Below are 22503 nucleotides of genomic sequence, written 5' to 3'. Positions count from 1 at the left end.
AATTAATACCTTTTGCAACAATCTGGATGGGACTGACGACCACCCTCCTAAATGAAGTATGCAAGAATGGAAAAACAAACACCACATGTACTCACTATTAAATCGGAACTAACTGATCAGCAGTCATATGCACAGATGGAGGTGAAACTCAATGGAAATCATGTGGGAGGGAGGGGAGAGGAGAAGATGGGTAAAATCATACCTAACGGGTACAATGTATGTTACCTGGGTGATGTGCACACTTATAACTTTGACTCAACCAGTACAAAAGTAATCCATGTAACCAAAACATTTGTACCCCCATAATATTCTGAAATAAAAAAATAAAAAAGGAAAAAAAATTATTTCTTCTAGGCTTGCATAAAAGCTTTTCTTTAAACTACTTACAATACCCTTTTATCATATGTCTTGTAATATTGCTCTGTACACATTTTAATTAATATTTTTGCATTTATTAATGAATAAAATTTTATTTTTCCCATTTTCTAAAAAATAAGAAAAAATAAACCAAGGTAGTCCTGTATAATTTTCTACAATCTGGATTTTGTTGATTGCATCCTAGTAGTGTTATTAAACATGTTCCTCTGACCCCTTGCTATCAGATATAGAGGCTTGATCACATTAGAATTTAATTTGTTCCTTCCATCTGTCTGTCCATCCATCTGTCCTTCTTTTTTGCAAAACTTATTCATAGGTAGTGGTATGTGCTTCTATCCAGAGACAGATAACATCTGGTTATCTCTTTTTTGTATGCAATGTTAATGGCTGTTGATGATCATTATGCTAGATCCATTAATTCGCTGGGAGTTGCAAAATGCTGACGTTCTAATTATTTCTGTCTTTACTTACTAGTTGGCGTGCTTTTATACAGAGAAACCTCCCTTCACTAGCTATTCAGTTGCTTTGAGATTCAGTGTAAATAGGAAAGGTAGGATGAATGCTAGACTCTTTCATTTATCATTTTCCAAAATGATAAGTTGGTTCCTCAGCATTTTCCAAAGGTAGCCAATGAGAATTTTTGTGTTTGTTTAGTATTATTATGAACTTGTGGATTTAAGCCATTGCAGTTATCTTTATTTGATACTCAAATTATTCCATCTTTGGCTGGTGGGAGTACATAGGTAGGCTCCTGAATCTTATTGACACAATCCTAGTAGTTTCTGACAGCCTCCTTGCTTTCTGGTATGACCTAATACTCCAGGCTCATCTTACACATTCCCTGCCTCAGATCTAATGTAGGTCACAAGCCATGGTTCATTGTAGTAGTAGTTTGAGAAGTTCCATTCTGGTGATTTTAATCTTGAAAATGAGCCATGTGGGTGACCTGATACCAAGATGGATAATGATAACCTGAAAGCTGTAGTGGAAGCGAATCTGTCTCAACCTACGTGTGAATTAGCAAGGTTTAGCATTATTATTCCAACAATTTTGGACCATTGGAAACAAATTGACAAGGTAAAGAAGCTGGATAATGGGTTTGCATGAATTAAATGAGCATCAGAAGAGAAATTGTCTCGAAGCTTGCCTTTCTTTGCTGTCATGACATAAAAGTGAAACATTTTTACACCGTATTGTTACATATGATGAAAAATAGATTCTTTTTGACAATCGCAAGTTTTCACCACAATGATTGGATGAAGATGAAGTGCCAAAACACAGTCCAAAACCAAATATTCATCAAAAAAAGCTAATGGTGTCTGTTTGGTGGTCCAGCACTGGTATTATCCACTACAGCTTCATGAAACCTGGTCAGTTGATTACAGCAGATGTCTACTGCAACCAATTGGATGAAATGATGAGGATGCTTGCGATGAAGCAGCCGAGATTGGTCAATAGAGACAGGCCAATCCTCTTGCAAGACAACATTTGACCACATGTTACACAAACAATGCGGCTCAAACTACAGAAGCTGGACTTGGAAACCCTCTGACATCCGCCATATTGACCAGGCCTTGCACCAACTGACTACCATTTCTTCCAGTCTTTGGACCACTTCTTGCAAGGAAAAATATTCAATTCTCAGCAAGCTGTGAAAAACACCTTTCATGATTTTATTGCTACTCGCTCTCTAGGCTTCTTTGCTGCTGACATAAACAAGCTACCGTTAAGGTGGCAAAATTGTGTTGATAGTTTAGGCACGTACCTTGATTTAATTGTACTGCTTCTTGTTTGAGATGTAATAAACTAAGCTTTTGATTCGAAATTGGACATTTCATATTTAATGACCTAAGTGTGGGCTATGCATAGCCTTCCTTCCAAAGAGTACAGTATGGAAGGGGGGAAAGAAGTAACTTTATGGTGAAGAAACTTGACAAACACTACCTCAGCCAGGTGATCAGATCACATCAGTGATATATCATGTTGATAGCATGCACCCTTAGTATGTTGATCTACCACACTTTCTCAACTTTTCTGGTATTCCTATGTTGGGTTTAAAATATTCTTTTCTGGCCGGGCGCGGTGGCTCACACTTGTAATCCTAGCACTCTGGGAGGCCGAGGCGAGAGGATTGCTTGAGCTCAGAAGTTCGAGACCAGCCTGAGCAAGAGCGAGACCCTGTCTCTACTGTAAATAGAAAGAAATTAGCCAAAACAACTAAAAATAGAAAAAATTAGCCAGGCATGGTGGCACACGCCTGTAGTCCTAGCTACCTAGGAAGCTGAACCAGGAGGGTCGCTTGAGCCCAGGAGTTTGAGGTTGCTGTGAGCTAGGCTGATGCCACGACATCAGAATTCTGTGATCAGAATTTATTAAAAGACAGCAAGATCATTGGATTGTGTATGATGCCTTGTGTTCATTTGATGTGTTAAATCATGGATGTCTAGCATTTAGATGTTAATATGTTTCTCTCTTTTGTTTTCCCTTCAGGGCTGTCTGCTGCCAAACTCCTCTTGGAGCATAATGTCAATGTTTTGGTTTTGGAAGCACGAGACAGAGTTGGCGGCAGAACATACACCGTGAGAGTAAGTGATATTAGTATTTACATATAATCTCACTCAAACAACAAGTGGGGCAATTGGAAGTCACAGGGCTAGAGGAGATCTCAAGAGTTTCATGCAGGCAAGCCATTTGTCCTCCATAGCTCTAAAATACTCCATCAAATAAATGTCCATTCTCTTCAACAAGCACTCACTAAAGAATAACAACCTCTGACCTTCAGTCCCTTACATTGTAGTGACGACAACAAACGTGAAGAAATAATTTCAATATGGTGTGATAATCTCCATACTAGAGACCTAAATCAAATGTGTAGTATCTCAGGTGGGGTTATACTTTGGCTGGACCGGAAGTGACTATATACCCACAATGCACACATCCACACACACACAGACATGCACACTTGCTATATGTTCCTTATTTATCTGGTGATACACAGCTGAATAGAAGTGTGGTGGCTACAGTAAGCAGGACCAAATGTAGCATATTTTTGTGCAACTTTTCCCCTTGGCCCTTGTTCCCTAAGAGGTATGCTGCTGCCAGAGACACTCTTTGCTCAGGTTGGGTCTGGCTACATATGAGAAGGAAACCCTGTTCTTGCTACATCACTGCCTTTTTATACTTATATACTTTTTCCATTCTGGACAAATGCATACTCACTATTATTTAAGGATATTTACTACTATTTACTAAATATATACTATGATTTAAGGGAATGATTGCAGTTATTTGAATCTGTGGGAGCTGATGAAAGTACATAGGGAGATAATGAAGGGTGGGAAGGAAACAGGAGCAAAGATGGAAGTTTGGGGCACATGCAGATAAAAGCCGAGGCAGGGGCAGAGGAACCAGAGAGAAGCAGTAGAGGCAGGGGAGGAGGACCAGACTAGAGCAGTGCTTTGCAAGTCACTGAACGGAAGAGGAAGGGATGCTCAACAGAGTCAAATGACATAGGATAAAGGCAGAAAAGAGACCCTCACATTTGGCAGTTAGAAGGTCATTAATGAGACCCTTTGCTAGAGCACACAAATACAGTGTTAAAGGCTGGGGATTGCCAGTAAGGATAAAACCAGACTGTTGAAGTGACTGAAAAGAGAGGATGTATCTATCTCACCAGAAGTTGTTTCAGTGAGACTAATAACAGAGTGGCTTAGGCAATGATAATAACAGAATAGAATGGCTTAAGCAATGCAAACATTTGATTATTTCACAGAAGTCTGGTGGTAGGTAGTCCAGGCTGGTGCAGGAGTTCAGTTTTGTTATCAAAGCTTCAGGCTCTTGCTATCTCTCTGCTCTTCCATTCATTTCACGTTGGCTTATTGCCTTGTGGTAACAAAATGGATGCTGTGATTCTAAGTGTCAAGTTCTCATTCAAGGCAAGGAAAACGGAGGGACAATATCAGCCTTGTCTGCAACAAAGGCTTTTCTTTAGCAAAAGACCCCAGTGACATTTGCTTTAATCTCACTGGCCGGAGTTGGGTCACATGGCCACCTTCAGCTGCTAGGGAGCCTGGGAAAGCAAGTATTTAACATTTCCAGGCTGTATAATAGAAGCAGGCATGGGAGGGAAAATATGAATGAACATTGGAATAACCAATAGACAACATCTGACATAGGATATTGTAGCAGCTCTTTCAGTCACACTGTGCCATGCTACCCTTCTGTCATTGCTTCCTACCATTTTAAATATGCAGGGATATATCATAGGCCTGTTTCCACCTTGCTCAGCTTTAAGAATGCTCGGCAGCCTTGTTACTCATAGTGTGATCTGTGGGTCAGCAGCCTCAGAATCAACTGGGAACTCCATAGAGATGCAGAATCTCAGGCCTTGTCCAAGACCTATTGAATCTGAATCTGCATTTTGACAAGTTCTCCAGGGGACACTACAGAAGTGCTACTCTATGTTTGCTTGCTTGCCTTAAATTAATGTCAATCCAGATTAAATTTATTTGGGGAATTTCTGAGTACTACTTTAGATGTAGTCCACTGGGAGGCTATTGGTCTGGGAGTGAGGAGCCTAGGATTCTAGCCCCTATACTGGCCTGACATGTTGTCTTGGGTGAGTTCTATTAGCACTTTATATCTCAGTTTTCTCATTTGGGCAATAAGATAAAATCTAAATGGCCTTGAAGAAGCTCCCTTCCATCTTCAAATTCTAATCGAAGGCAGTGTGTTGTAGTGCAAAGGAAGGGTTGCATATTCTGCCTGTATGTCCTTATTAGATATGATTCTTCTTCTGTCATTTTCTGAAAAATACTCCTTCATTTTGGAGATAGTTATTAAGTTGTTCCTTAGCCCTACTTTTCTTATCTCTGAAACCTTTTGGTTATTAAATAGGAGCATCAGTCATGTTACAGATTTTCAGTTAAGAACAAGTTTCTTTTTTTTTTTTATTTCAGCATATTATGGGGTACAGATGTTTAGGTTACGTGTGTTGCCCTTGGTCCCCCCCCCAAGTCCGTGTTTCAAATATGTCCATCCTTCGGGTAGTGCGCATTGCACTCCTTGTGTATAGAACAAGTTTCTTTGTATAAGAGAAATGTGAATTCCAACATGCTTGTCCCCATCTGTGTTGTTGGCCGGGGCTGCTGTGCCATGCTGCATCATTTATATGTGTCAGTACCATACAGGAACTATTATTGTATATTCAGCATGATATTATACCCCCCTTACGTATGTGAGAATGGAATCTCTGAAATGCTTAGAAATTAGGGCTTAGCATTTATATTTCAAATGACTAGAAGGAGAAAAAGAGAGCTTTTAGGAAGCAGAGATGAAAATGGTATCTAATAAGAAACTGAATCAAATACTATTAAGAATTGCTTATAATAGCATAATCGATTATGATAATTTTAGGAGGAAATGTCATAAAAACTACTCTGGGTCTTTACTGAAAGGTCTAATTTGCTATTACCACCTGAGAGCTGTTCGGATAGATCTCTCATTAGTTCAGAACGTCCCAATTTTTTCTATGTGATTCATCCATAATTCTTCAGAATCAAATACATAAAGTTGAAATGCCTGCAGAGCCACCATAGGGTTGGTGTATTTTTTTCCTAATATAGTTGCATGTTTTCAGCCTCTTCAAAGGCTGAGTAGTGAGATCTTAATCAAGACCCTAAAGACTGTGGTACAACATAATAGAATACAGTATTACACTTTTAATATTTTCATGGCACCTCTTTAAAATGTTTCTATTTTGTAAAGAATCATTTTGTAAAATGCCTCACTCTTTTTATTGCTTCATTTAGGATTGTTTGCTTTAAAGATAGTGTTATTGTTCCAAAGACATCATGTTGGAATACTCCTAGGAGTCTTCTTGCTGTCTTTGTAAAAGCCCAGAAATGTATTGAAGTACTGACACCAGTTTTGTTCTTCATATCTTAAAATGGATGGTGGAGACTAGAAAATGTTTGGAGGACAGCACCAATGCTTAGTAAAAGAGAACATAAGGATTATATGAGAGACAGATTAAAAAGTCAAAGAAGCACTTTATTTCCTATCTTTGGACAGAATGGAAACCCTGAATAACTCCCCATTGAAATAAGTAAAATGCTGAATAAAATATACTGTGTTTATCTGACGTAGAAGTTCAAAATTTACAGATCTCCTGGATGTTGAACAGATATCTCAAGCTTCACAATACATCCAACTTCTGATCTTCTTCATCTAGACTGCTACAAATGAGCAACCCAAAGGCAAAAATCATAAAACATATAAGCAAACAAAGCACCAAAAGAGAATAAGCAGAAAAATGATCCAGAAAGATTTTATAATAGTTGAATTATACACAGAACATAAAATTACTGTTTAATATGTTTTAAGAAAATAAATTCTTAAAACTAGGAGCAGGGAAAAATAAACTAAAAAAATCAAGTAGATTAAAAAATGATTTCTAAAGATGAAAATATACCAATTAAAATTTTATTAATATAAACTTGGTGGATAGATTAAACGCTATATTAGACACAGCTGAAGAGTGAGTGAACTGATACATTTGAAGAAATCATCTACAATGCAGTTCAAAGATAAAGAATTGGAAAATATGTTGGGGGGAAGCAGAGACATGGAAGATAGTGTTATGATGGTATGAAAAATTAGTGGCTAAGGATTCTCCAGCATTGTTGGAAGACGGCAAGACACCCAACATGCCCAAAACATGATGAATAAAAATAAACTTTCACCCAGACACAGAGAAACTGCAGTATACCAAAGAAAAGAGATCTCAAAAGCGATTATTCTTCACAGGATAAAAAAGGCAAATCATACCATACTATGAAAAGTCAACAATTAGACGTATGAGTGACTGTGGCTCTTCAACAGCAAAAATAGATGCCAGAAGATAGGGAAATAATATCTTTACTATTCGGAGAGAAAGAAAGAGAATGGGAAATTCTAACCAAAATTTATTACCTACTAGAACTATCTTTTTGTCAAACTGACAAAAATAGAGTCTAGGACCCGGAATTGGAAGAAATTATAAAGGTTACGTTTTAATCAGAAGGAAAATGATTACAAATAAAAGATCTGAGAATTAAGAGGGGACAATGAGCAAAGATATTGGTAAATCTTTAAATGCAGTTAAGTAATATCAACAACAGAATAAAATAAAATTAGTAATGTCAAGTTCATTGGTTGACAAACCAGAAACAGAGTACTTAATACTTTCATAGTTTATAGATTGGAAGAAAGATGATCACAATTGAAGCATGAAGATTTTTCTATTTTGCAATAGAAAAATAATATATTAATAAACTTCAGACTATATTAAGTATGTATGTTAATATGGCTAGGAACATTGTCTAAAAGGCCTGACTGTATAATTTCCAAACAAGTAGAAGAAAAAACTTTAAAAGAAAAAAAAAGAAGAAAACTCTTAATCCAAAAGAAAGAAAGAAATCAGGGGGAAAATTTAATGTGGGATAAATGGAAAGCTATAATATAATAAGAAGTAAAGTTAAAACACTTTAAAAAGAAATAATAATAAATATAAATGGAGTAAACTTGTCAATTAAAAGAAAAAAGTCAGAATAAAGAAAACCCTAGCTGAAAGATAAAGAGGTATACAAATACTAATATAAGCTGTTATATTAATATCGGACAAAATAAACTTTAAACAGATTTCAATGAAATAAGTATCACTATATAATGATAAAAGACCCAGAAGATTGAACAGTTCTAAACTTGTATACACTGAATAATGTAGCTTTAAAATATAAAGCAAAAATTGACAGGAACCAAAGATAGATGTTCAATAGAGTAAGGGATTTTTAACATGCTTTTTAAAGTTAATAATAGATTAAGAAAATAAAAAAGGGAGAGCACAATTAAGCTTATTTTAGTAGACATGTACAAAATATTGCATATAGCTTTTAGAGACTGTGTGTTCTTTTCAAGCAGAAATATAAAATCTTTGAATATTGACCATGTGCTGGGTCATAAAGTGAGCCTCAAGGATTGTTGTCATATAATCCACATTGTTTGACCACAATGCAGTTATGACAAGAAGATAACTGAAAAACATTCCAGCTGTGGAAATTAAAACAAAACACAACAAAACTTCCAGAAACATGGATCTAAAGAGAAATACTAATAGAAATTTGAAAATACTTAGACCTACACAATAATGGAAATACTAAATATAAAGTTGTGGCTGTAGCTAAAGCAGTACTTAGAGGAAGATTATAGCCTAAATTCTTCCATTAGAAAAGAAAAAAAGTCTTAAAATATGAATGAGCTGAGCATGCAAAGAGTTTGAAAATTATGAGTGTAATAAATCCAAAACAGGAGGGGGAGAGCACAAATCACTGATATAGAAAATAAACACACAGTAAAGAGGATCAATGAAACAAAAGTTCATTTTTTGAAGAGGCCTGTTAAAGATAGAGAAGTGCCTGATAAGACTTTTCAAGAAAAAAAAGAGACATCCCAAATAAACAATAAGAGATGAAAGTGAAAATATAACTACTGATGCAATAAAGAATAAATGAAAAGAGAATGTTATGAACTTGAAACCAACAGTTTAAAACATACATGATATGTACATATTATAAGAAAAATGTAATTTATCAAAAGTAACATTGATTTAAGAAGAAATAGAAAACATGAGTAGTGCTTTCGCCTCAAAATAAATTGAATCTGTAGTTTCAGATTTTCCCACAAAGAAAACAATAAGCCTAGATAGCTATGCAGGTGTGTTCTATCTAATATTCAAAGAATAGATCAATCTATTTATATACAAACTCTTCTAGAGAATAGAAGAAAGTATGATCACTAACCAGTGAGAATAGCTGTACTCTAATGCAAAAAACAGACAAGGACAGTAGAAGAAAGGAGAATCACAGGCCAGTCTCAGTGTCACTTATGAACACAGATACAAAAATCCTAAACAGAATGTTAGCAAAGCATATCTTGCAATGGAAAGGTAATATCAGGTTGGGTAATCCCAGGAAGCCAAGATTGAATAATACTAGACAGTCAATTTCCTAGAAATAACAGATGAGGTAAATTGTACCAAAATACAAAGAGACTAGACGAATTGCACTGTACATGCACACATACACACACATACATACACCTAAATCTTCAAAGCATTAGAGAGCCAGAGAGCTAACAAGGTAGTGAAGAATCGCTGGGCCAACATCTGGAAGGGATTGACCTACTTTTTCCTGGAAGTTGAAGGGAGTTGCTGACCACTGAAGAAGCCACTAGGAAGCTGAGCAGTGCTTTGCATAATCATGCAAAGCTAGGGTGACAGAGGTCAATTCCAGAGCCCAGCATAATTTGTGCGTATGGTGGGGAGGTGTTGGTCAACTCCTCATGCTTTGGATTGGGCTGCAGCCTAGGACTAAGAGTGAACTAGAAGAGGACTAGACCACATGTGCATTTCAGCCCAGTTTCAAATCATCTCAAGCACTGAAAATGGAATAAAGTTATCTAGTACTGTTAGTGTCCCAGGATCTGGGCAGAAGCAAACATAAATCCTCTCTGGGAAAGATATCATCCTCCTAGGATTCAAATGATTTCTGCATTTGTTCAAGTACAACGAGTGGTACGTAATAAAAAAAATAATCAGGCAAACAAGGAGAAAAGACAGCATGCATGAGAACTGGTATAAACAACAAAGTAGAAATAGATCCTTAAGAACTTGTTATTATACAAAAACATGAAGGAGTTGTATCTCAACGATATACAATTTATTGATTAAATCGTCAGGATGTGTTAATAAAACTGAAAAAAGTGGAGAACTGCATCTAAGAGGGGGGGAGTAAACAATTTTAGTTTATGAGAGGGTTTGCATATTTGTAAATAGTAGTATATGAATCTTTTTATACCTTTTTGTACTCTTTTCCTATGATGTATTCTTCCCTGCATGTGTTTTAAAATAGTATCTAGAGCCTACCAATGTGAGCTGATTTAAGATTTCATCTGGTAGAAATCAGGGAATTAGGCCTAATAAATTTCTAGGTGGCTCCTCCACCAAGAACCCCAGAGAAAAGCATACGTAATAACTTAAATGTTTTGCAAAGGAGCTAGACGAGCAGAATGTACTGCAGTGTTCTTTATTCTTTGTGCATTATATTGCTGAATCAGCCTCACTAATAGCTCTACAAATGGTGGTGCTTACTGATGAGGGTCAGACAGGGTTGTGTCCCAGTTCTTGAGAAGAGGAGAAAAAGATTGCTATTTTCAGATGCACTTTATAAGGGAGATGTAAGGCACAGTTAAGTTTTAAAAAATAAATGGGGTTATTTTTTATAAGGCATAAAGACTTTCCCCCCCCCAAGTTTTAACTAAAGTCTTCTGACCAATTTTTGTCTTTTTGCAGAATGAACATGTGAACTACGTCGATGTTGGTGGAGCTTATGTTGGCCCGACCCAAAACAGAATCTTACGCTTGTCTAAGGAGCTGGGCATAGAAACATACAAAGTGAATGTCTCTGAGCGTCTTGTTCAATATGTCAAGGTAAGGCTGACTTTTCACCCAAGTGACCAATGGGGCAGCATTTTATTTGAGAAAACATTTGGTTTGTTTTTAGTTATTTGATTTTTTTTTCTCAAAGCAATCATAAAAACAGGGCCTTGGCTTTGAAATAGTAGTCTGCCTTTCTTTTCTTTTCTTTTCTTTTCTTTTTTTTCTTTTAGAAAAATCTCAAAGGACTCCTGGAATCACTGTGGGAGATCATGGCTCAGCTTGACCCCCCTACATGTCACCCATTGTGGCCCTCACAGGCTATGCTCCAACTCCCAGTCCAACCAAAGTAGACAGGGAGGCTCTTGGCTCCCTCCTAATGCATTTGCAGGGCATACGAGTGGGGGTGCCTGCAGCAGACATGCTCACACATACACACATGCATGCACATGCATGCACACCTCGCAAGCCCCAGGCAATCCCTGAGTCACTTGGGAGGCAACTCTAAGGCCCCAAGGAACACAATAGTTTAAGGCCACTTCTTTTTAGTCTGTCAATGTGTTATTCATCCTCATTCTTACCTGGCATTTCTTTGAACACTTTGGTCATTTCTTCTGTACCTGGCCTTGACTCTTGGGAAGTCTAGCTCTGTTGTACAGTTTTGTACTGTTTAAACAAGAGATTGTTTAAACTCTAGCTGTTGATATCCATCCAAGAAATAGCAGCTGTTGCCAATGTTTTTCTTTCTCATCGAAGCCAAACATGGAATGGCTGGAGTCCGGAAACATGCCTCAAGAAATCAAGTTTCCAATCTGACATTGCACCCCACTTCCTGGATCTGGTGTCACTGGGGAAGGGGTCATTTATTTATTCACTCTAATGTCAGGATTCCCATGCCAGTAACCATGTTACTTCCCAAAAGACACATCTCCTCCCCCACTCCACCATAGTCAATCACTGTGGGTCTGGAGGCTGCAAGGCTTTTGGAATGTCCTAGGAGTTAATGATAATTGCAACGTGTGCACACTGATGCCCAATCAGGGCACATAAGGAATCTTTGTGAACTCTGATAGCCATGTGTTTTGGGATGTTTGGGAGAATCTGGCAGTAACACACATGAAAAAGCAAACCAGTAGTCGTTAGAAAAACTGTGGGTTCAGAGGTCAAGGGAGGAATGAAGAAAGTATAAAAAAAATATATAAAATGTTCAGGAAACTTGGCTTCAACCGGCCATGACCAAAAAGGAAAAACCTCTTTGCTTTCTTACTTTCTCTTTTCTGCACTGCATGGTGCTTCCCTGGACTAGTAAATAATAACAGCAGTAAGTATAATAGCAGCTAACATTTATTGAGCACTTTTACCTGTATTCTCACATTTAATATAGGGAGAGAGACCAAACACTTTACACTCAATTACTAATTAAATAGTCATGTAAATTCCTTCTCCATTCTAACGGGGGAGCAAATGAGCATGATGATTATCCTGGAATCTGAGCAGATTCATGCTTATAATCTTTTCCACCCTAAGATTCAGGTTCTGAGAGAGTTTTATTTCACCTGGAGGCTGACAATAAACAACAACTAAGCACTTTTTATGCATGACCTCATTAAATCCTTACATCCACCTGCTAGGCAGGCATGATTATCCCCACTTTACAGATGAGAAAACTGAGGATCAAAGAGGCAAAGTCATTTGAAAAGGCTATAAACCTAGTTACAGTCTACTTAACCCCCAAGTGCATACCCTTCATTAGGAAATGAAACTGAGGGTCCTGAACTGAACCGTGCTGGGCTTCCAACATTTGTTTGGCCAAACACCCATCTATTGTAAGTTATCTCACCATCAATATCACTGAAGCCTGCCTCATACAATGAGTAGATGCAGTTATTGAAAGACCAATTTCCTTTCACTTTCTTACTCTTCTTCCAGTTCCATGTTTCTTTATGTACATGTTGAAAACTGGGAAAAACTAGAAAGTCGTAGGTACGTCCTCAAACTAGTTACCTGCTAGTCTCCCAGCTAAGCCCACTCTAAAACATGATGCTAAGGGGGGATTTTGAAAGGGGCACCCATAGCCAGCTTTTGTGAGTAATTCAGCTCCTCATCGTTCTTGATGGAGGCACATCTCAAAATGAGAAATTGCTGTTTGAAAATCTTGACTTTGCCTGCAAGTAATCAAGAGATCATGGCATGCTGTCCAACCTTCCTGATAGGGCCTTACAAGATAAGTATCTTAAGTTGTGTTGGACTTTCTGATGTCTCTGTAATTTTGGGGGCTTCACATGGAACCTTGCTTTCTAGAAATCCAGGTGTGATTGTTCTCTACTTTAAAAGGGTCCTGCTGCAAGCTTTAGTAGTCATTGAACTTGTGGAAAGATTTAGGGGAATGCTAATGTGCTACATCAGGTGCCTAAATAAGGAAAGAGAAACGTTAAGAGCGGCATCCCTTTCTTTGTTGTTGCTACTGCTGAGTCATTCTCTAAAGTTAGGTCCAAGCCACCCTGATAGTCCCATTGCTAAGGAAAAATACAACTTCAGCTTTCTAGAGGGGAGAACTACTCACCTTTTACCATATTTTTCTGTCATAAAAATACAAATATGGCTGAGCATTGCATAACCTACTGGAAAAAGGTATCTTATCATGGCATTGGACTTGGTAGCCTGAGGCTGCATTTGTAGGGCATCAATAACCTCTGGATCTTTGCCATTGCATGGCCATACACATGAACACGGTAGTCAGATTAGGTCTTAATTATGGAAGACTCAGTATGTGGCAGGCTTGGTGCTAAAATGCATGCTTCACGTGTACTTTGGACAACGAATGGCACGTTTAAATCACAACCACAGTGACTGAACCCTCAAGGTCAGCACCACTCCCGTAGTAATGATTAACAATGACTCTCTTTTGCTGAGCTCCTAGTATGTTCCTGGCCCTGTGCCAAGGCCTTCACCTTCATTATCTTACTTAACCCTCACAAGGATCCTAAGATAGGAATTGTAGCTCCATTTCACAGAAAGGGTCTAAAGTTCAGAAGTCAAGTAATCTGACCAAATGAGTAAAGGCCATGGAGCTGGAATTCAGATTAAGATCTTTCAGCTTTTCCATGCTATCTCTTGCTAGGCCAGATTTCACTCTCAGGGACTGTGGACTCCAAGAAGCTGCCTTATAGTTTGTGCTTGTCCTAGTCCTCTTGGGAACCTCTCTTCTTAAGGTCATCCTGTGTACTTCACTGTGTCCCTGTATGCAGTGCTGGTGACCATTTTGCTCAGTTGTTTGGCCTGGAAGCCTGAAAGAGCAATGTAACTCCCTGTGGAAGTCAGGAAGGGGAAATAGATATAAAATGGAAGAAGAATAAGAACAAGCTAGAACACACAGCATGAGCTGGAGTTCATGAGGGTAACTGCAACTCTTGGCAGTCCTTATTGCCTCTAACCTTGGTGCTGTGGGTGTGTCGCAGAAGCCAAGACCCTTCATCACAGAGCTAAATAAACATACCTGGCCTACGAGTTGGAGAAGCTGAAGGAGGATCCAGAGAAGGGTGGAGCAGTTGCAGGCCCAGCCACTATATCATGTCATGAGGTTAAGCAACAATATGTGTGAGCTACCAAATGGATGGTGCTTCACTTTTGCTCTCCAAATCTACCATAAGAATCATCTTGTGGCTCACCCTAACAAGAAATATACAAGAAAGAAAATTCTAGGAGATCTAGTTCATCCTGAACAAGTGGACACATTACAAAGCTATCAGACCATCTCTTTCCACTGTTTCTTGCTCATTGGGCCCATTTCTTTCCAATATACAATGGGCATACATACAAAGTGGCCATAACTGCAAAGATGGGGGCCATGTATAGGCTCAACAACATGACCTTTCACTCACCAAGAATTCCTGGTTTGGTTTTGGCTACTGCCGAGTATCTAACCTGTGAACAAGAGACCAATGCTGAGCTTCCAATGTGACACCATTTCCTGGGGAAACCAGCCTGGTGACAGGTTGATTAGATTGGACACCTTCATCAGGAATATATAGCAATGATCAATATATATACAACAACAAAGCCTCAAATATGTGAAGAAAAACTGAACTAAATGGAGAGACAGACAATTCAACAATAACAACTGGACACTTCAATATCCCACTTTCAATAATGGATTTTGAATAACTAGGCAGAAAATCAACACAGAAACAGAACACTTGCACAACACTATAAACCAACTAATCCTAACAGATACCTCTTGTCTTAGTCAACTCATGTTGCTATAAAAAAAATACCATATACTGGGTGGCTTACACAGCAGACATTTATTTCTCACAGTTCTTGAGGCTGAGAAGTCCAAGATCAAGGTGCCAGAAGATTTAGTTCCTGGTGAGGGCCCTCTTTCTGGCTTGCAGACAGCTGGCTGCCCTCTTGCTCTGTCTTCACATCATAGCAAGGGAGTGGAAGCAAGCTCTCTGGTGTCTCTTTTTTTCTTTTTAAGAGACAAGATCTTGCTCGCTCTGGAGAGCAGTGGTGTGATCATAGCTCACTGTAGACTCGAACTCCTGGGCTCAAGCCTCAAATGATCCTCCCACCTCAGCCTCCCAAATTTCTAGGATTACAGGCATGGCCCACCATGCCTGGCCCACATCTCTTCTTATAAGGGCACTAATCCTATGATAGGGGCCTCATTCTCCTGACTTCATCTAAACCTAATTACCTCCCAAAGGCCTTGCCTCCAAATACCATCACATTTGGGGTTAGAGCTTCAGCATATGAATTTTGGGGGGACATAAACACTCAGTCCATGACACCTATAGTACTCTTTACCCAATAACAGCAAAATAGACACTCTTCTCAAGTATATATGGAACATTTTTCAGATAGACCATATGCTAAGCCATAAAACAAGCCTCAATAAATTTAGAAGGATTGAAATCATACAGACTATGTTCTCCAACCATAATGAATTTAAACTAAAATTAAATAACAAGGAAATTTGGGAAATTCACAAATATGTGGAAATTAAACAGCACATTCCTAATTAATCAATTGGTCAAAAAAATCACAAGGGAAATTAGAAAATACTTTAAAGTGAATAAAAATGAGAACAAAACATACCAAAACTTATGTGATACATTTAAAGTAGTTCATAGAGGGAAAGGTATAGTAGTAAACATCTATATTTAAAAAGTAGATCTCAAATCGATTATGCAAACTTCTGCTTTAAGAAAGTGGAAAAAGTAGAGGAAACTAAACACAAACGAAGCAGAAGGAAATAAATAATAGAGATTAGAGTGAAAATAAATGAATAGAAAAACAGAGAAAACAAATGAAACCAAAATTTGGTTCTTTGAAAAGATCAACAAAATTGACAAATCTTTTGCTAGAATGACCAAGAAAAAAAGATAGAAGACTGAAATTATTGCACATACAGTAGTAACATCCATCGGGTGTTGGGCAGGTGGGAGTGGGGGGGAGGGGATGAGTATATACACACCTAATGGGTGTGGTGCACACCATCTGGGACATGGACATGCTTGAAGCTCTAACCCAGGTGGGGCAAAGGCAATATATGTAACCTAAACATTTGTACCCCCATAATATGCTGAAATAAAAATAAATAAATAAGGAATGAAGCCATATGTGGTAGCTCATGCCTGTAATCCTAGCACTTTGGGAGCCCAAGGTGAGAGAATTGCTTGAGGCCAGGAGTTTGAAAGCAACCTTAGCAAGAGACAGACCCTGTCTCTACAAAAAATAGAAATATTAGACTGGTATGGTGGCACATGACTGTAGCCTCAGCTACTTGGGAGGCTGAGGCCGGAGGATCACTTGAGCCCAGAAGTTTGAAGTTGCAGTGGGCTGTGATGATACCACTGCACTCTAGGCCAGGTGACAGAGCAAGATGCTGTCTAAATAAATAAAATATGGGACATCAATACTGGCATTAGAGAAAATAAAAAAAGATTATAAATGAATATGAACAACTATATGCCAGCAAATTAGATCAACTTAGATATAATGGACAAATTCCTAGAAACCAACAAATTCCCAAAACTATTCAAGAATAAATAGAAAATCAAATAGACCTATAACAAGTAAAGAGATTGGATCAATCATTTAAAATCTTCCCACGAAGACAAGCCCGGGCCCAGATGGCTACATTAGCTAATTCTACCAAATGTTTAAAGAATTAATACCAGTTCTTTACAAACTCTTCTTAAAAAATAGAAGAGGAGGGAACATTTTTCAGCTCATTCTATGAGGCCTGTATTACCCTGAATAACAAAAACCAGTCAAAGACATCACAAGAAAACTACAAACCAATATCCCTATATATAGATGCAAAAATCCTCAACAAAATACTAACAAAGCAAATCCAGCAATATATTAAAAGAGTTACACACCATGACTAAGTGGTATTTATCCCAGGAATGAAGGTTGGTTTAACATCGAAAAATCAAGTAATATAATGCACGCTATCAATAGGATTAAAGTACCTATACCACATGGTCATCTCAATAGATGCAGTGAAAACATTTGACAAAATTCAACACTGTTTCATGATAAAACCACTCAAAAAACTAAGAGTAGAAGGAAACTTCCTCAACCTGATGGAGGGCATCTATGATAAATCCATAGCTAACATCATACTCAATGGTAAATGATTGAAAGCTTTCCTTCAAAGATCAGGAACAAGATAAGAATATTCACTCTGTCCACTTCTATTCAACATTGTACTGTAGATTTTAGTCAGGGCAGTTAGGCAAGAAACAGAAATAAAATAATCCAGATTGGAAAGGAAAAACTAAAATTATCTGTATTTGCAGATGATGTGATCTTATACATAGAAAATCCCAAGGGACTAACTAAAGGAAATTCATAGAACTGTTAAACAAGTTCATCAAGGTTTCAGGATACAGATCAATGTTCAAAATCAATTGTATTTCTATACAGTAGTAATGACAATCTGAAATGAAATTAAGAAACTAATTTCATTTATAATAGCATGAAAATAATAAAATTTTAGGAGTAAATTTAACTAAAGAAGTGCAAGACTTGTATGCTTTATAAAACATCCTTGAAAGAAATTAAAGATGTAAATAAATGGAGGCATTCCATGTTCAGGGATCAGAAGACTTAATATTATTAATATACCAATACCTCCAAAACTGAACTACATTTTCAACATAATCCCTTTCAAAATCCCAGCTGTTTTCATAGACATTCAAAGCTTGATCCTAAAATTAATAAGTAAATGTAAGAGACCCAAAATAGCCAAAACAATTTTAAAAGAGAAGAACAAATTTGAAGGACTCACACTTCCTGATTTCAAAACTTAATATGAAGCTACAGCAATCAAAACAATGTGGTGCTGGTGTAAGGATAAACATATAGGTCAATGGAGTAGAATTGTTAAGTTCAGAAATAAACCCTTACATTTATGGTCATTTCATTTTTGACAAGAGTACCAAGACAATTCAGTGTGGAAAGAATAGTCTTTTCATCAAATGGTGTTGGAACAATTGGATTTTCACATGCAAAAGAATAAAGTTGGACCCCTTCCTCACACTGTGCACAAACATGAACTCTAAATGGATTTCAGACCTAAAATATAAGAACTAAAACTATAAAACTCTTAGAAGAAAAAATATGGGTAAACTTCCATCATCTGAGGTAGGCAATAATTTATTTGATGACACCAAAAGCATGAGCAACAGAACAAAAAAATAGATAAATTGGACTTCATCAAAAAAATATTTTTAAAGTTTTGTCATTTGCGTACCATTAAGAAACTGAAAAGACAACCTATAGAATAGGAGAAAATATTTGCAAATCATTTATCTCATAAAGGACTTGTATTCAGAATATATAAAGAACTCTTACAACTCAGAAGACAAGCCATTTGAAAGTGGGCAAAAGACTTGAATATACACTTCTCCAAAGAAGATATATTAATACAAACAGCCAATAAGCATATGAAAAGATGTTAAACGTAATTATTCATTAGGGAAAAGAGAGTCAAGACTACAGTGAGATGCCCCTTCATGCCCACCAGGATGGCCATAATTAAAAAGGCAGACAATAACAAGTGTTGTGTAGGATGGGGAGACATTGAAACCCTCATCCATTGCTGGTGGGAATGTAAAATGGTATAGTCACTTTGGAAAATAATTCGGCAGTTCTTCAAAATGGGATGGTGGAGAACGAAGAGTGACTACTAATGAATAAGGGTTTCTTCTTGGAGTGACAAAAACTTTTTAAAATTAGATGTGATGGTGGTTGCACACTCTGTGACTATACCAAACACCACTGAATTGCACACTTTAAATGAATGAATTATAGGGTATAAGAATGATATATTAATAAAGCAGTTAAACAGCCATTTGTCCTCACAGTGTAACATTTTTATCTTTTTTCTAACTGCCTATTTCTCCTGAGTTAATGGCATTTCTGAAAGAAAAAAAATATTTTTAAATGCTGTCAGTAATCTATAATTACCCAAGAGTCTCCAGAAGAACTCGTTTCTATCTTAATTGTGGTTTTTTTTGTATTATAATTTCTGTGTATAACTAGAATCCCTTGGGAAAGATGGCATAATTATTCATTTAAAATCCTTCATTCTTGATGCTATGGCATCATTTATATCTGAGATTAATGGTTCTCTTTTTCTAGAGATAGGACTGCACAACTCAGCTGCCCACTATGTTATCTGGTAGCTGTGCAAATCTTGATTGTCTCAAGAGAAGCCAGAAACTGACAATATGATGAAATATTGGGTCCTGAGCAAACACACAGGAATATGCTGCCAGCCTTTGAAGTTGTGTGGGAGGTTGTAGATAATTTGGTACTCATAAACATTGAAGGGGTAGAGGAATGAAAAATGCAAACCATAAGACTGTGCGAATATAACAACAAACCCAGATGGTGGATGAATTCCCCAAGGAAAGGGGAAGTGGGTGAGCAGAGGAAAGGAAAAGGCTGAGGATCAGACCCTGGGGGATTCAGTGGATCAGAGAAGGGAGGGTCTTGGGGAACTAGGTGGAAACTTGGGAGAACCAGCACAATCCAATGGGGTAGTGTCAGATGCCACCAAGTGCAAATGGAATGGATACATACCTTCAGATTTGTTTAAAAGGAGCTTGTTGGTGACTTGAGAGAAAAGATTGTCAGTGGACTTTTGAGGATACGAGTCAGATTTTAGAAAATAAAAGGATGCAAAGGAAATGGAGGCATCATTTGATTGGGACTGTTAAGAGGGTGATAATTGAAAAAGATAGATGTCTCTATGGAGAGTATGAAGGCTTTTTCTAGGTAGAGTAAAAGCTATGTATGTTTGAAGAGAGCTGGGCTACCTGCATTTAGAAAGAAGAAGAAAAAGATTTTGTTAACTATCAATACAACACAATACTGCCATATTATTTAATGGATTTTTTTTTAGATAATTTCTCTATTTAAAGGATTATTATGCAATATAGAAAATAAATTATCAAAAGATTTATTTTACAGACTTTGTCACAAAATCGTGGGACTAGACAGATCCCAAGGAATTCATACGTGCTGGACAGGCATGTTCCTAAAGCAATCCAAAAGATATCTGTTTATTTTCAAGACGATTAAAGAAAGAAGTTTGGCAGCGTCCCCAGTAACCTATGATACTCTAATAACACTCGCTTCCTTTTCCTTAAATATAAAAGTACAGAGAGATGAAATTCCAGCATGCCAATCAGTAAATGCTACTTGCTTACTATTAATATAAACTTGGCTTATCTTATAGGACCAACAATAAAGAATGATGTGAGGGCAATAAACTGTCATCCCCTGGCAATAATCTCCTGTTATTATGAACGTTGGTAGATTGAAGATGTAGTTTCTCAAAGGGACTTAAGTATTTGGGGCACGATTCCAGGGACATTGTGTTTTACTCGATGTCAACAATTTCTGCTTTATCAAAGACACTGCCCTTTACAAATTAAAGGCCACTTTGGAAAGGCAGTAAGTTTTCGGAGTATAGGTACAGAATGAACTTGACCATTGCTCTAGGGTTTTTATTGCCTTTTATTTCTAAAGAGCAGTGGTCATTTGGAAGTATTCCCAGAGCTCTTGCCTCACACTCTTAGGTCATGAAGGCATTTCTTACTGAGATGTGGTTTAGGATTGAGAAACTTCTGGCAGCTTGGTGAAAAAACTACGGAATCACATTTAGGAGACTGAGAGGGTCCCCACTCTCAGCCAGTTTTCTCTCAGCCAAGAGACAACTCCACTACTTTAGGGATCGACACATGCAAAAGTAACCTTAAGTTGTCTAGTCTAGAAGTAGGCCAGGGAGGAAATAAGCCCTTTCAGGCACTTGTGAGAAAGGAGGACGTGAATCGTAGGTACCACTTCCCCACATATGTGCATTTCTTTACTAGATTTAGGTTTTCTGTGGAATGGGAACAGAGAAGCCAGAAACTGATGAGAATGAAAGTAATTAATGAAATCCTTTATCTACTTGGTGCATTTGTCAGCAGGATAAAAGTGTATGTTATGGGCTCTTATGATCTTCTAGAATATTCCATGACTCCCATTCCTGAAAAAATTGCCAGGCCAGATTCTCCTCTCTCCCTGGCCTTTTCACTTCTCCTGCCATTTCTGTTTGTTTATCAAGGCTCAGATCACAGATTCTTTGGACCTTGTGTGAAATCATACTCAAGTTGTCATCATTCTATGAAGAACTTCTTTAGGAATGTGGAACACATTTTGTTGAATTATATTTATAACACTTGTCTTAATCTTTCCAGACTTATTGAGAATAAGTTTTTTAATAAAATATATTTTCCAAAGCAAAGATCAGTTTCGTATTAGACTATTCCTCAAGTATAAATGCATTTGAGAGGAAAATGGAGATTTTTCCATATCTCAGTTAAGGGAAGAATTATAACAAGAACCAGCTGTTCTGAAGGCTGCCCCTGAGTTATTGCTTAACCTTAGCCTCTCTCATCTCCATAGCTATTTTTGTGTTCTGTGTAAAATGTCTCTGCCCATTTCTCTCAGAACATGCTTTAGCATTTTCCAAGGTTGGGCATGTTTCCTCAGCAGTCATCATATACCGCTGGAACTTCTTGGTCTCTGTTTTTACTCCTTAGAAACAGAAAATATGCCTGTGGAAGATTTATAAGTTTCACACTTCAAAATTCTCTTTCTTTTAGTTGGGAAGTTTAAAATGTCTCTAGAATAAACCTATCTCCACATTCCAGCTGTATAGAAGGCAGGAAAGCATATTTTATGAGCAAAGGCTTTAGGAGCAGGAAATTTCTGTTCTACTATTTACTAGTTACTGTCGCCGGGCTTTAGTTTCCCCATTTATAAAATGGAAATATTAATAGTGCTTGCCTCCATAGGGTTGGAGCGAGCATTACATGAGATAGCGTGTGGGAAGAGGTTCAACCAGTGCCAGACATAGAGAAAGATCTCAATGAATGTTAGTGATGATGGTGACAGTGATGATAAAAGATTCGGAGTCTCGAAAAGTTGTATTGCAGCATTACAGCATAGCATTTTCAGATAAGAAATCAGATCACATAACCTGCCAAAGTTATTTAAATTTGCTATGTGAAAGGAAAGATTACTTCTTTATCACTTAAATACTGCTATATATTCTTACTCAGTTGGGGGGTGTGCACACATGT

The 22503-nt window shown here is 37.5% G+C and overlaps 1 protein-coding gene across 1 annotated transcript in view; it reads left to right on the top strand.

The window, feature by feature from the left end:
• MAOA (monoamine oxidase A) overlaps nucleotides 1-22503 on the top strand; it is a 64745-nt gene that overhangs the window by 18528 nt on the left and 23714 nt on the right. The window contains exons 2-3 of the mRNA XM_012642824.1: nucleotides 2869-2963; nucleotides 10766-10903. Of these exons, the coding sequence (XP_012498278.1) occupies nucleotides 2869-2963; nucleotides 10766-10903 (233 nt within the window). The remainder of the gene's footprint in view (nucleotides 1-2868; nucleotides 2964-10765; nucleotides 10904-22503) is intronic.

Source organism: Propithecus coquereli, unplaced genomic scaffold (genome assembly GCF_000956105.1).
Source record: "Propithecus coquereli isolate 6110/MARCELLA unplaced genomic scaffold, Pcoq_1.0 Scaffold188, whole genome shotgun sequence".
Taxonomy (NCBI): Eukaryota; Metazoa; Chordata; class Mammalia; order Primates; family Indriidae; genus Propithecus; species Propithecus coquereli.
The sequence above is the reverse complement of the archived record's forward strand: the minus strand, read 5'-3'. Positions and strand labels throughout refer to the sequence as shown.